The 15,999-nt window shown below is 40.5% G+C and overlaps 1 protein-coding gene across 2 annotated transcripts in view; it reads right to left on the bottom strand.

Moving 5' to 3' along the window:
- Positions 1-11,468: 11,468 nt before the first annotated feature.
- Positions 11,469-15,999, bottom strand: part of LOC127420390 (oxysterol-binding protein-related protein 2-like) — a 31,776-nt gene continuing 27,245 nt past the window's right edge. Inside the window, exon 14 of one of the 2 annotated variants that reach the window (XM_051662654.1) lies at positions 11,469-12,402. In XM_051662654.1, coding sequence (XP_051518614.1) covers positions 12,300-12,402 — 103 coding nt within the window. In that variant the 3' untranslated portion in view covers positions 11,469-12,299. The other variant, XM_051662656.1, reaches the window with a different exon arrangement.

Below are 15,999 nucleotides of genomic sequence, written 5' to 3'. Positions count from 1 at the left end.
TCTCCACTCCCCGAAAGCCTTCCAAAAAGGCCAAATATCTGCCCCATTTCCTATCAAATAACCCCAGATTTCCCAGCCTTCTATACATCCCTTTCTCAAAGGCCGCCACCATCCCCATCTCCGAGCACCACTCATGAAATGAGGGTGTTCCAACTGAACTCCAACCCCTTAAAATAACCTGTCTGGCGATCATGATGCTCGTTAGGACCCAACTCTTTATGTGCCGATTCTCAACGTCGATGACCACCCCATCGCCCAAAATACAGAGTCTGGGGCAAAGTGAAAGCCGAGTGCCCAATACATCACATATAAGACTCTGAACTTTCAACCAGAACTTCTGGATCTCAACCCACCCCCAAAAGACATGAGTTATGTCTCCAACCTCTGATTGACATCGCCAGCAGGTGTCTTTAAGACCAAGCATATACAATCTGGAGAGGGTCCAATAAAATCGATGTAAAATCTTAAATTGCATAAGGCGAACCCTTGCAATTCTAGGATCCTAGCCCACACCCCCTCCTCCAATGTCAAGTTTAGATCTTTCTCCCATAATTTTTTGAGAGAATTCAAAGTTCCCTCCCCCAGACTCTGAATTAGCAGGGAGTAATACACTGATGCCTCATGACCTTTTCCAAAAGCAGCAATCACCACTCCTAGAGTATCTGCCGCACTGGGTGGGTGTGTGCCACTCCCTAAAACAGTGCAGAGTAGGTGGCACAGCTGTAAATACTTATAAAACTGAGATTTGGGAATGCCAAAATGTTGAACCAAATTTTCAAAAGGTCTCAATACTCCACTCTTATATAGGTCACCAAGTGTATTAACCCCCCTCACAATCCAATCTGACCAACAAAAAGGGGACTTATTAATACATAGTTTAGGGTTCAGCCATATGCTCGAGGCTACGTTTAAATAAATACCAGAATTAAACACTCTGGACACTTTTGTCCATATCGAGTGCAAATTCAAAATAACGTGGAGCGACCTAACCTCTCCAGCTAGTTTAATCGAAAGGCTTTGCAGTGGCGAGATAGGGGCAAGAACTTCCTTTTCAATACAAAACCAGGGAGGGGCTCTCTCAGGTGGAAGCGACCAATGAGCCAAATGTCTAAGACCGAATGCATATTAATAAAACAAAATCTTGGGTAGGCCTAACCCACCTTTGTCAAATGTAACTTATTGAAATTTAACCTGGGACGCTTACCATTCCAAATGAAGGATATGCTATCAAATTGCTTGAAATAAGAGAGGGGGATATCTACAGGGAGAGACTGTAGCAGGTAGTTGAATTTTGTAATACAATTCATTTTAATAACATTAACCTTCCCAATCATCGATAAGTGAAATGAAGCCCACCTGTCCACATCATTCGAAAACCTTTTTATTAAGGGATCAAAATTAACTCTGACTAAATCAGACAAATTTTCTGGGAATAAAATTCCCAAATACTTAATTCCCTGTTTGGGCCACTGGAAGGCACCCGGCTGGAAGGCCGTTACTGGACAGTACGCTGTCAAAGCCAAAGCTTCGGATTTAGACCAATTGATTTTGTATCCTGAGAACTTGGAAAAGGAGTTAATAATTCTATGGAGGCAAGGCATAGATCTAGTAGGGTCGGAGATGAATAATAAAATATAATCTGTGTAAAGCAGAAGCTTATGCACCACACCTCCCGCAATCACCCCTGGAAAATTATCCTCCTTTCTTATCATGGCTGCTAATGGTTCCAGGGCAAGACAGAACAATAATGGGGAAAGAGGGCAACCCTGCCAGTGCCCCTATCCAGAGTAAAATAATCTGAAATTAACCCGTTTGTTTGTACAGCTGCTACATGGTGTCTATAAAGTAACTTAATCCAACCAATAAATGTACTACCAAACCCATACATTTCCAAAATCTTAAAAAGATAATCCCATTCAACCATATCAAACACCTTTTCGGCGTCAAGTGAGATGGCAGCGACCGGAGATTGATCATTCGCTACTGACCACATGATATTGATGAGACGCCTAATATTATCAGAAGAGCTACGGCCTTGAATAAACCCCACCTGATCTAAATGTATAAGTGATGTCATAACTTCACTTAATCGAGAAGCCAGAATTTTTGACAAAATTTTTACATCTAACTGGATCAGGGAAATTGGGCGGTAACTTTTACACTCACTTGGATCTTTGTCCTTTTTAAGAATCAGACTGATCCGGGCTTGCGTCATGGCTGGAGGAAGCTTTCCATTCTTTAATGATTCTGTGTAAACTTCTAACAAAAGTGGAGCCAGTTCTGTAGCATAAGATTTGAAAAACTCAGAGGAAATGCTGTCAGGCCCCGGAGCTTTGCTTGTAGGTAAGGCCTTAATTACCTCATCAAGCTCTTCCAAGGATATCTCAGAATCAAGAGAATTTTTTTGCTCAGTCGTCAGTTTAGGAAGATCAAATGGTTCCACAAAGCTCCTAATATCTTCATCAGTAGACGAAGGTGTGGAACTATAGAGATCAAAGTAGAATTCTTTAAAAGCATTATTAATATCAATAGCCGAGGTAAATATTTCACCACCCGCAGATTTCACCCACAGAGGGAATGGTAGAAAAAGACTCTCTCTGCTTTATATACACTATATTGCCAAAAGTATTCACTCATCTGCCTTTAGACGCATATGAACTTGAGTGACATCCCATTCTTAATCCATAGGGTTTAATATGACGTCGGCCCACCCTTTGCAGCTATAACAGCTTCAACTCTTCTGGGAAGGCTTTCCACAAGGTTTAGGAGTGTGTTTATGGGAATTTTTGACCATTCTTCCAGAAGCGCATTTGTGAGGTCAGACACTGATGTTGGACGAGAAGGCCTGGCTCGCAGTCTTCGCTCTAATTCATCCCAAAGGTGCTCTATCAGGTTGAGGTCAGGACTCTGTGCAGGCCAGTCAAGTTCTTCCACACCAAACTCGCTCATCCATGTCTTTATGGACCTTGCTTTGTGCACTGGTGTGCAGTCATGTTGGAACAGGAAGGGGCCATCCCCAAACTGTTCCCACAAAGTTGGGAGCATGGAATTGTCCAAAATCTCTTGGTATGCTGAAGCATTCAGAGTTCCTTTCACTGGAACTAAGGGGCCAAGCCCAGCTCCTGAAAAACAACCCCACACCATAATCCCCCCTCCACCGAACTTCACAGTTGGCACAATGCAGTCAGACAAGTACCGTTCTCCTGGCAACCGCCAAACCCAGGCTCGTCCATCAGATTGCCAGATAGAGAAGCGTGATTCGTCACTCGAGAGAACGCGTCTCCACTGCTCTAGAGTCCAGTGGCGGCGTGCTTTACACCACTGCATCCGACGCTTTGCATTGCACTTGGTGATGTATGGCTTGGATGCAGCTGCTCGGCCATGGAAACCCATTCCATGAAGCTCTCTACGCACTGTTCTTGAGCTAATCTGAAGGCCACATGAACTTTGGAGGTCTGTAGTGATTGACTCTGCAGAAAGTTCTATGCGCCTCAGCATCCGCTGACCCCGCTCTGTCATTTACATGGCCTACCACTTCATGGCTGAGTTGCTGTCATTCCCAATCACTTCCACTTTGTTATAATACCACTGACAGTTGACTGTGGAATATTTAGTAGCGAGGAAATTTCACGACTGGACTTGTTGCACAGGTGGCATCCTATCACAGTACCACGCTGGAATTCACTGAGCTCCTGAGAGCGGCCCATTCTTTCACAAATGTTTGTAGAAGCAGTCTGCATGCCTAGGTGCTTCATTTTATACACCTGTGGCCATGGAAGTGATTGGAACACCTGAATTCAATTATTTGGATGGGTGAGTGAATACTTTTGGCAATGTAGTGTATCTAGCCAAAGGTTTTCCTCCTTTGTCCCCCGACTCAAAGTATGACTGTCTTGCCCTGAATAACCAAAACTCCACTTTCCACGACAAAATAGTATTATGTCTATATTTCAATCAGGTAAATTCTTTGAGGCCATCAGATGACATACGGTGCTTCAGGTCTGCCTTGGCACTTTTAATATTTCCTTCCAACTCCACAAGTTCTTGTGCTTTGGATTTTTTGGTGAATGAGGCATACTGTATGATCCGACCCCTAAGCCTTAAGTGCCTCCCAAGCCACGCCCACAGAGGATACTGAGGACCAGTTGGTCTCCATATAAACATTGATTTCAGACTTTAACATTTGTTGGAAATCAGGATTTTGCAAAAGGGACACATTAAGGTGCCAACTATAAGATTTATTTTTCTCTGTATATGGCAACACCTCTAAACTCACCAGGGCATGATCTGAGACTAAGATATTTCCAATTGAGCAATCAACAACAGATGAAATGAGGGATTTGGATATATATATATATATATAAAACTATTCTAGAATAAATCTTATGGACTGATGAAAAAAATGAATAGTCCCTACCAGATGGGTTCAAAAGTCTCCAAATATCTGTAAGACCAAGATTTTTACACATCCTGTGAAGTGTCAGTGTTGCTCTAGGGGGCTTACACACTTTTGCTTCACTATGATCAAGGACTGAGTCCATCAAAAGATTAAACTCTCCTCCCAGTATTATATCATGAGGGGTGCCAGTGATTTGCTGCATCCCTTCAAGATCTATAAAAAAAAGCCCTGATCATCAGCGTTAGGTGCGTTAATATTAGCCAAAATCAACCTTTGCCCTTGAATTTCAGCTAAAACAATAATGACTCTCCCTAATTTATCTTTAGTCTGTTTGAGTCATTTGAATTGTAGATGTTTATTAATCAATATAATTACTCCTTTGCTCTTACATGAGCCAGCACTAAAAAAAACATGTCCACCCCATATCTTCCCAAATGTTTCAGCTCCCTGCGGGGAGAGATGTGTTCTTGAAGAAACACTATATCATATTTCGTAAGTTTAAGAAAAGTAATAACCTTCCTTTTTATGGGGAGCACCAGCCCATTCACATTCCATGTGGAGAGAGATAGTACACTCATATTAACATTTGGATATAGTAGAAAATATAAATTTGTGTCAAAAACAAAATTATACAGACCACATTCCCCATTAGTGAAACAATCAAACCCCAAACTTCCCCCTGAACAAAACAAACAGAAAAAAGAAAAATGTGTGCATTAACCCCGCGCATGAAAGCGCCAACTGGCGACAATCCCTCTAAACTCAAAAGGTCCATGAATGCCCACGAGCCCCCACGACAACTTTGCCATTGGATTGCTCAATTTTACATGACAGAAAATACTTTGTAAAATAAACCCCAGCCAATAGGAAGAATGAACACACAGAACGTGTAGATTCATTCACAGAACTGTCTCAAAGGTGTGATCTTCCACAAAACATATTCCAGCTGATATAAAACTGTTCAGATTCCTCGGACAGACAAACGAATGTTCACTGAGCCGGCTGTTATGAGTTCAGCGGATGACGTAATCATTCCAATGTCCCATAAAAATACTCAACAAAACAAACTCCAGCCAGCAGGAGGAATAAGTACAAAGAACGAACAGATTAATCCACAGCTGTTCCAAAGGAGTGTTATTCAATAGAACAATCTCCAGCCGCTAGGCAGAACCAATACAAAAAGAAACAAAACTGGCATCCCGATTCCCCGGATGGTCGAGTCAATTCACACGGAGGCCTCATAAAAGTATATACCATGACTTACACAATCCGTCAACTTTATAAAAGACATCCTTTGAGTGAGCATGTAGTTCCCTCTCTGTCACTCACTCGACGTTGTGTCGATGTAGTGACACTAGGGGTCACTCTTGGGAGCCCGAGACACCTCTGGTCTTTGATAAAAGGCCAATGAAAATTGGCGAGTGGTATTTGCATGCCACTCCCCCGGAAGCTCTGTGGGCATAGGTGCACCGCGAGTGCCTTATCCACCGGGGGAATCGCCGTATAGCCCCTGGCCGCCCCGCCATCGAGGGTAGTGAGAGCGGGGGAACTGCGGAATCGGGGCCGGGCAGTAAAAGGTGCCTCCCACGACTTCGTCAGCTCCTCGTGCACTTCCGGGAAGAATGGCACTGGAGCAGGGCGTGGCTGCTTTGAGTAGCGCTGCGAGCCCAGGAACCAATCATCAAGCCGCGAGGGTTCAGGGGAGAGCGGAGGGTTCCACTCTAACCCGATGCTCGCGGCTGCCCAGGAAAGCATGTCCGTCATTTCGGCATCAGCCTGTGACTGGGCAACCGTCCCCGAAGGGGGAAGCCCAGCTGAGGCTTCTGCATCCGACCGGACAAGCCCGCTCTCTGATGCTGCGCTCGAGAGCTCATCATCTTCGTGAGCTCTGAACAAGAAGTCAGACTCGCCGTGAGACGAGCCGGTGAACTCATCCGGAAGCCACTCCAGTGGTGGCCTTTCCGCCCCTGAGCGCCCAGTTGTGGCACATAGCCGCCCCTGATGTGGCAGTCTCCACAGGTTATGAGGACAGGCCTCTTCCTCCCCCATCCCAGGCTGTTCCGGGGGTGGTCACAAGGAGCCAGGTAAGTGCTTTGATGTCCCTAGACTCAGCACAGCCATGACGTGGTGTGGCACCTTGAGCTCCGCCCCGCCGTGAGGCCCCACCTGCCAGTACGTCCGACGACGTTGTCCCCTTGGTCCCCCTTGCGCGGAACTTGGGCATGTAGCTCGCGCTTTCCAATCCGTCGTGATGGCTGATCCGGACCGTCTGACTCGGCTTCGCGATTCAGTTCGCCAGGCGCCCACCCAGGTTCAGCGGTATTCATTTCACCTTGGTCAAGAGCGAAAACGCTGCCACCTTGCACGCGGAGATCGCTACCCTCCTACGGAAGGGCACGATAGAACCTGTCCCTCCAGCCGAGATGAAGAAAGGGTTTTACAGCCACTACTTCATCGTACCGAAAAAAGGCGGTGGGTTGCGGCCTGCGACTACTGAACCGGGCTTTACACAGACTCCCGTTCAAGATGCTGACGCAAAAACGCATTCTGGCGAACGTCCGGCATCAAGATTGGTTCGCGGCGGTAGACCTGAAGGATGCGTACTTCCACGTCTCGATCCATCCTTGACACAGACCCTTGTCCCCAAGTCTTACTGTACTGGCAGAGTTTTTATAGTCAAAACAAGTGAAAAGATCTACCAGTGCTGAAGAAGTAATCCAAAGTATTTAGAATACGTTACTGACCTTGTGTAATCTAATGGAATATGTTACAAATTACATTTTACAGTATGTATTCTGTAATCTGTAGTGGAATATATTTCAAAAGTAACCCTCCCAACCCTGTTCATGGATATGGTACTTTGGAATGTTCCCTTCATGACACGGCCCTTTTTTTTGTCACAATTTACAAACTGGGTAAACATCATTAACATATTAAATACCCGAAGTATTCCTACATTGTGGACTTCAATCGCACCATATGGGCCTATGAGGGGAAAATACATTTCAAATACATCTCTATTCTGTATATGATCTTTCTCCTTCGCATGATAAATATGCCATCACTACGACACGCAACCTTCATGATATCGGCTCTGCTTTTATTCACACAGACACATTCCGGCATTGATCCCGGCAATGTTACTAGGGTCTGATCCTGGGATTTAAAATTTCTGGCATTCCGGCACTGGCTTGCATTCACACACAAGGCTCTCCGGAATTGGTCCCAGCAATATCCTGGGATCAGAGCCCAATGTGAATGAGGAGGTTAGTGACAATCCAGACTGATGTCTCTGGTCTAAGCTAACAGCAGGTGGTGGAAATTAACCATTTTAGTCCACATACATTGGAGATCAGCTTGCTCATATTTGTAAATCAAGGCAATGGAACAAAACTCTCCAAACTATCCACAAATGCAAAAGAATATTAACGGACATCCTCAAGATCGTCATCCTCAAGTCTCAGCATTTATGTGTGAATTTGTGGACTGTACTGTGAGTAAAGTAATCATTGTATGGCTTATATATGTGCATTCTAATGCGAACATTTTTAAATCGACCAGGTGAGTGGATCTGTTTGTGCATTTGTGGATTGCTGTGTGTGTGTGGATCTGTTTCATCCATTTATAAATTGAGCAGATGAGTGGATCTGTTGCATGCATTTGTAGCTTGCTGTGTGTGTGTGTGTGTGTGTGGATCTGTTGAATGCTTTTGTGTATTAAGCGTGCATGTTGATTTGTTGCGTGCATTTGTGGATTGCCTTGTGTGTGTGTGTGGATCTGTTGCATGCATTTGTGGATTGCAGTGTGCGGGAGTGTGAATCTGTTAAATGCATTTGTAGATTGCCATATGCATGTGTGGATCTGCTGTGTGTATTTGTGGTTTGCTGTGTGAATTTGTGAAATGTTTTGATAATGTTTTGTCTCCATAGTACAGCTCCTATCTACTTGAATTAGGGAAGACCAAAATCTCAAATGGTTGGTCAAGATTACGATCAAAGACTTTTCAAATCAGCAGTCAAATCTGACAACAGTGGTATCATAAATTGTGATTCTTTAGCTCAGATCATGCAAAAAATTTAAAAAAAATTAAAAAAAAAAAAAAAAAAAAAAAGAAAGAGAGAAATCAGGCTGGTCTAGCTAATGTGCATGCACATTCTTGAGTTGACTGACAGGTGACTGGCATTCAAATTTCTCCATTCATTTTAATACAAGTAGTCCATCTTAGGCTAAATAGTCTTTGGTCATTTCTCATAGCTTTCTTTTTTGATTTGGTTTGTTATTTTGCACTATTTTTGTTTTTAACTATTTTCTTTGCTAATCTGCACAATTATTTGCCAGTAAAGCACATTACAACTTGAATTTCTATACCATAAATTATAAGTAAAATAAAAATGTACTTCAATATAATATATTAACATTGAATAATCGTCAAAGGGCCATATCCTACACTTTTGTAGCCTTTATTTTCTCTCTAAAGTCCATTTACTGTATGGTTTCTTGCACCAACAGTAATTTTTTTACAATTTTCTGCCATTTCTCAGACCATTAATTAAACAGTCTTGCTGCTACTTTACATTTAAGACTTTTAGAAGTATAACACCTGTTAAGACTGGCTAACCTCTTTGCATGTGAAATGAGTGACAACTTATGAGTCATGGGTTGCAGCAACACAAAATGATCAGAGAGCTTGTTAAAAATAAACTTCAACTACTCTTTCCTATGCATACTTTTTTTTTTCTCCCCAATTTGGAATGGCAAATTCCCAGTGTGCTCTAAGTCCTCATGGTGGCGTAGTGACTCACCTCAATCCAGGTGGTGGAGGATGAATCTCAGTTGCCTCCATGTCTGAGACCGTCAGTCCGCGATTTTACCACGTGGCTTGTTGAGCGCATTACTGTAGAAACCTAGCGTGTGTGGAGGCTTCACGCTATTCTCTACGGCATTCACGCACAACTCACCACATGCCCCACCGAGAGTGAGAACCACATTATAGGTACCACAAGGAGGTTAACCCATGTGACTCTACCCTCCCTAGCAACTGGGCCAATTTGGTTGCTTAGGAGACCTGGCTGGAGTCACTCAGCATGCCCTGGACTCGCTGAGCTACCCAGGCCTCCCTTTCCTATGCATACTTAATTGCCATTGATATGTAAACAGGGTGGTCATGTATTAATGCATTCATGGTTGTGACATGTTTTTGCAACTAAGCTTCAGTTAATGGTCTTGGTGAACTGAGGAGGGAGCTTTGCATTATTAAAGTTGTCTACATAGTACAATAAACTAAAAAATAAAAAGAGCGAGGAAAATACGGTTTACCATGTTATGGCCCCTTTAAGTGCTTGACATGTCATTATGTATGACTCATATTTATGCTTAAGCAGAAGTGCAGATATTTCTGGATTCAAAGAAATGAAACAAGAAACATGCATTTATAAATGTCATTTTTTTTTATTCCAAAAGACTCAACATGTTTAAACTAAAATTTGTATTAGTATATAATTTGTTCCCATCAGAAGACTATCCTCTTCTCATCCAAAGCAAACCCTGTTCAAAAATAATGTATAATTCTCACCCCATAGAAACATACCCTATGACACTGCTCCAGCCTAAAAAAAAAACAAAAACACAAAACTTAAATACTATAAAAATAAATAATTGCATAAAATAAGCTATGTTTGTCATTGCTAGAAATCTATTTGCAAAATTTTGGAACATTCGTACATTAAAAATACAACATACTGTATGACACACAATGAACACAAAGCCACAAAAAAATAAAATCTATATTTTAATTGTGGAATATTAATTTTATAATACTAGTTTTTAACTAATCAAATGCACATTTGAGAAGGAAGCAGATACAATATAGGATGCAAACCTATGTATGGTGCTAGGTAGTGTAGTGAATTCCATGCGTGTATAAACAACTAATGACTACTGTACATTTTGACATTCCTGTTAATGTACTCACTCAGACAAGAGGGAAAGGTTAGAATATCAAATACAATTTCTAACATAATCTGAAAAAATGAGTAGAAAACAACAAAAAAGTTCAAGGTAATGTTTTAGTGACAAATGTATTCAAAGTGAGGCACTGTGGAAAAGAAAACATGTTTGTGCACTTGAGAAGAGGAACAAGTGTTGAAGCATCACAGTGCTTCAAACTTCAACCATTTATTTCCTGCACACTACATAGTCAGATCTTCTCTGAATAAAAGGAACATCAGTTTTGTGGTCTGAAAGAAAACAAAATTAGATAAAATGAAAAAGGACAAAAATCATATCAATCATCTCGGACATCAGAATAATGGGGATTTACAGGCAGCCGGGAAAAGGAGAAATCTTTTCTTGAAAGAGATGGCATTATACTTCACATTTACATAAGCTGCCATTCTATTCATTTCATGTTCATTAAGACTAAAATATCTGTGCTTGTTTATGTTCATACTGAAGTCAATGGAGTATTTTAGCTGTTAAATGGGTTGCATAGATTTTGTTTTTGCAAATACACAGTGTATGTTTTTGGGAACAGTGATAACAGAACAAACCACAACATCTATTCATTGGCTAGTGCTTGAGGAACAAGTTAGTGACACCAATACATCTAAAAATTGTGAAACACAAAAGCGTATGAGAGCATGTTTTGTTATCACCCGACATCTTATTCAAGGAATAGTTCACCCATAAATTTAAATTCTGTCATCATTTATTCAACCTCATGTCATTCAAAACCCATATGACTTTCCTTCCACAGTAGAACTCAAAAGGAAAAGTTTACTTTCATTGCATTTCTTCCATACAATGAAAGCAAATGGTAACTTCAAGACTCAACATTCTTGCATCTCCTTGTGTGATTCCGTGGACAAAAGAAAGTCATTGTAGTTTGGAAAATCAAAAGCTAGGTAAATGATGATGGTGGGGGTGATTTGTTTTTTTCCTTTAAAAAAACAAATCAGTAACAATACAATCAGCCTATTTTCCATCCAATGATTTTATGGACCAGGAAGTCGAAGGAAACAAAAAAAAAAAAAACAAACAAAAAAAAAAAGACACTGAGGCTCCTACAATCTATTTTTAAAACACTTCACAATTTATGAATGACAAAGCAATTTAACGAAAATTGAGGATTTACATTTAATCTGAACAGAAATCCAAAAAGCAAAATATTGTACCAATTAAAACAAAATCTATGGATTTTTACATTAATTTCCACAAGCACACACACACAGTGTTCATTATTAACATTCAACATTATTACTGTCATTATTACATTAATGCTCACCTCCACAATCTAAGTCTAAATACAACGGGATCATTGAGGTCTTTATGATGCTCAGTACTAGCCAAGCTCAAAAAGGTGTGGAATTAGTTTTCATATGTTAAACACGTACTGTAAATGGAACATAACAAATCCAAGCATTTAAGAGTCAAACAAAGTGCACATATTGACACTATTGGTACCAATATAGGTGATATAACTATGACTAAATTGCGCTCCAGGAACACTGACGGTGCCAAACTAGCTGGAGCATTGAGTTTTAGTGAGGGGTTTGTAGGTTCTAAGGTAGAATAAAAAGGCAAATTACCGATTCGGTCTCTCCTCTACAATTCCAACTCTGTTCAATTCATAAAACCTACAAGGTTGATGGGACGTGAATGAAGATGCTGCTAAAAATTATGACATCATAAACACAAGTGCATGGACTTGTCCAATTAAACGATATTTGAAAGTTCTAATGAAGCTCATGTGTATTAATGGAGGCGAGGGGGAAATAAGCGCTACAGTATCACTTTCGGTTGGATATGATATGGTGCGTCGATTAGAGGGATGCTGTAGGTGGGGAAAGAGAAAGGTGTTGAAGGTGAGGGAACCTCTGCCCTTTGAATTTGAACCTCCTCATCAGTAGATATCAGGACAGTTTATGTATTTTCTATCAAAGTAGCCACCTGTGTAGAGCCAGTCCTGTGATCCTGTGTGTGGATTTGTGCCTGACTGAAACCACCTAAAAAGTAAGATTGAAGAGGTAACCAGGTTAAAATACAGCATATGGGCAATTCCACGGAAATGTCAACCATACCATGGAAAAATACAAATAAAAAGTTAAGCAAATGAACAAAACCCCTTTTAAATTGCTCATTTAGGCCTATATTTTACTGCATTATCCTGTTATAAATGTATTTTTCTTAGGCAATTGCATTGTTTATCCACCTCACATGAGGGGTACACCATTTCTGAATCCCCATTCACACATGCAGCGGCTTTATTACTTGATGTCACTAGTCTCTGTACTGTAAAGTTGCTGGTGGGCGTTCCTACTGCTGTCGCTCTTAATGTTTTTGGTGGACTGCCTGTCTGGCCATATCTTTAAAAAAAATCTGTTTACAGATGTGACATACTGCCAGCAAAACTAAGATATCATTCTAATTTGACAAGGAATTGGTTTTCTATTCACTACAAATGAACATTCTGCAGTGGAGAGTGTTTTAAAATGAAATGCAGCAGTGCTTATTGCATCCGATCTAGATGAATGATCTATCAATGTATGAATTAAACTCACTCAGACTGCTGACAGATTCTTTTCCACGCATCATTTATATTATATCCATGTATATGGTTACATACAAATCATACATAACAGTGAAAATGCTCACAGAAACTTTACCTTCTCCTCTGTGTTGCCTGCACTCGACTAGAAGACGCATGACATGAGCTTCATTGATGCATCTTCTCTCCTATTGGTAGTCGCAGCCGCTACACTTTTCTCAACACGCCCAGAGGTCATTGTCGTTTTGCTGGAAGTTGCCAGTTTTTATTGAATATTAATGAAATCATGTCGTTACTCTCTGTATTCTGTGTCGCTAGTGGCCGTTCCTACTGCTGTCGTTCTAACATTATTGGTTGGCTGCACAACTGGCCATAGCTTTAGATAATCTGATCACAGATGAGATGTACTGCCGGCAAAACTAATTTTCATTCTTATTTGACAAGAAATCATGTTGTTTTGCCTCTAAAAATGAACATTCTGCAGGGGAGAGTGTTTTAATATGAACTGCAGCAGTGCTCAATGCATCATATCATTAACAACATGAACAATCAATGAATTTATGAATTAAACTTACTCAGAATGCCGACAGTGTCTGACACGGTTTTCAACACGTAATTTTATTTTTGTTATTATATCCATGTATGTGGTTACAGACAAATGATATAGAACAGTGAAATCAATGACAACATCAACATTCTCCATCTTTCCTGCACTTGACTCAGTATATCACTGGATATGGATAACCATCTTCCCTCCTATCGGTAGTTGCTGATATTGCTCTACATGGTCGCTGTCACTCATGTCGCCTGAAGTCGTCAGCTCTCACTGAAAATGGTCTCCTGTCACTTTGTGGCTGCGAGTCGCTAAACAATGTGAATGGGGCTTAAAACATCATTTTTAACCAGCCATATTTCATAGTTGTAAAAGAGCATTGAAGCATTTACCATTTATACAACATAAACCAGCATAAACTCTAGTTTGAAGGGCGGAACCTTTGTGATGTGTCTGTCCGGAGTCATTACATGGACACACAGACACCACAAACACACACAGCAGTGATTTAGTGTCAATGATAAAGTGATGGGGAAAGGAGCTCTTAACACTATTTGATGTACAAAACAAGCCCAGATGGAAATTTTGACAGAAGTATTTTTCAGCCTACGTATGCAAGGCGCATTTTAATTACCACAGAAGCACGCCAAGTCTTAACTATCACTAAAACCTAGATAAGACGTTTTTGTCTGCAAGCACTTTTTATATGTAGTTTAAAGCAGCGCTTGACGGTGACACCCTGACACAAATTATGAACGCAGCTTCACGATTGCTGTAACAAAACAGATAGCCACAGTCTGCCGGCTGATTAATATTGTGGATGATGAGAGTTTGAGAGATTTAATGCACATTGCAATGAATATGCAACCTATATGGGGGACTAGTTGTTTCAATTAGTCAAACTTCCACTTAGACTTTGGAAAACGTTTAATGTTACTTGAATTGGTGCTATTTTAGTGCATTTCTATCTTTATCCACCTTTTTCCTGACTTCTCCATGGGTGGCGACATTACGTCAAAAGACTTCCTCTCAGATGCTCCATACTTCCGCTTAGTTGTTGTTAACAGCTAGACTAACGTTACTGGTGATGGCGAGCAGCAGAGGCTCTGGATGAATATGTGCTGTTATAGGGCGTTATAACAACTACAGGTGGCTTAATGACTGAAGGAAAATGACTGTCACAATGATAAGCCCCCCCCCCATAAGCTGCCAATGCTGAAACATTTCAAATCGAACCAGATGTAATAAGCAGAGGTTGCATTAAACTAATTCTCTGTCACTTGTCTATTTTTTTTGAAACACTGACAGATAATTCCAAATGCTGTCTGTCATATTGGAAGATAACAAAGATGAAAAACATTTAAACCAAGCTCCTTATTTTATTTATTAATCATCTTTACGAGGTTCATATCTCACGTCACGCTGTGAGTGTATGTGAATAAGGGAGAGTGAGAAGGCGTCACTTGTTAATACAGAATTAATGCAAATGTACGTCCCTCAAATCTAAAGATTTTTTAAATGGAACCTATGGTGACCATATGTCCACTTTTCACGGACATGTCCTCTGTTTCGAACCTTAATAAAGCATCCAGTCGGGATTTCTAGATTCCCTAAATGTCTTTGCTTTAGCTGTTTTATATTGAAGTGCTTAACATGAAACCCAATGAAATCTAGCGCATCATATACGTGAATTCTCTCTCTCTGCCTGCTGTATGTCTGTGTGTCTCTCTCTGTCTTTCATACACACATACAGGGCATGTGCAGCGAGTGCTAGAGTCCATTCACACCATGTAAATGTGTGTGATTGTGTACTCATCTATTCTGGGACTGCCATCAAAACCGAATGTCCACACGCAGTCTTTAGTGAGAAAGGGATTTAGGTTAAGTAAACAGACTGTTCTGTCGTTTTTGACTGTTGTTAGTGATATCTTAGTGTTTAGTAATGGGAATAAGCTGCGAAGCAGAAGTCTGTAGCATCCACACTGGAAGAATGCGCTAAGCATAATGGGTAATTTTGCTGCCCGTGAAAAAGGTGGATACTGTGGCTTTGTTTGGAAAATGTCAATAAAGTATTATATTGTTACATTTTGTTTTGTTTTCTTTCCTAAGAAGGAAATAAATACATTTTGACAAGAAGTATATTTAGAGTCAAATTTCAGCACTTTTAAAATTTGCGATTAATCGCAATTAACTACGAAAAATTAATCACGATTAAAAATTGTAAACAACTGACAGGAAATATCTGTGAAATATAAACACTTAGTTTGTCATAACGATGCTTCTTTTTAAAATTAAATGAGTCACATTTATAATATTTCTGCGTTTCAGTGCTGTGTCAAATCCATAACATTTTAGATGTTTTAGAGTTTATATCACTTAAATAATTTTCATACAAATAAGTTAATAATTTCTGTACAAAGCTAACTTATGCCAATGTTAATTATGATGAACAAATAGTCTCCCTTATTTACTTTAAACACCCATAATAACACATAACGGATA

Source organism: Myxocyprinus asiaticus, chromosome 29, assembly GCF_019703515.2.
Source record: "Myxocyprinus asiaticus isolate MX2 ecotype Aquarium Trade chromosome 29, UBuf_Myxa_2, whole genome shotgun sequence".
Classification (NCBI taxonomy): Eukaryota; Metazoa; Chordata; class Actinopteri; order Cypriniformes; family Catostomidae; genus Myxocyprinus; species Myxocyprinus asiaticus.
The sequence above is the reverse complement of the archived record's forward strand: the minus strand, read 5'-3'. Positions and strand labels throughout refer to the sequence as shown.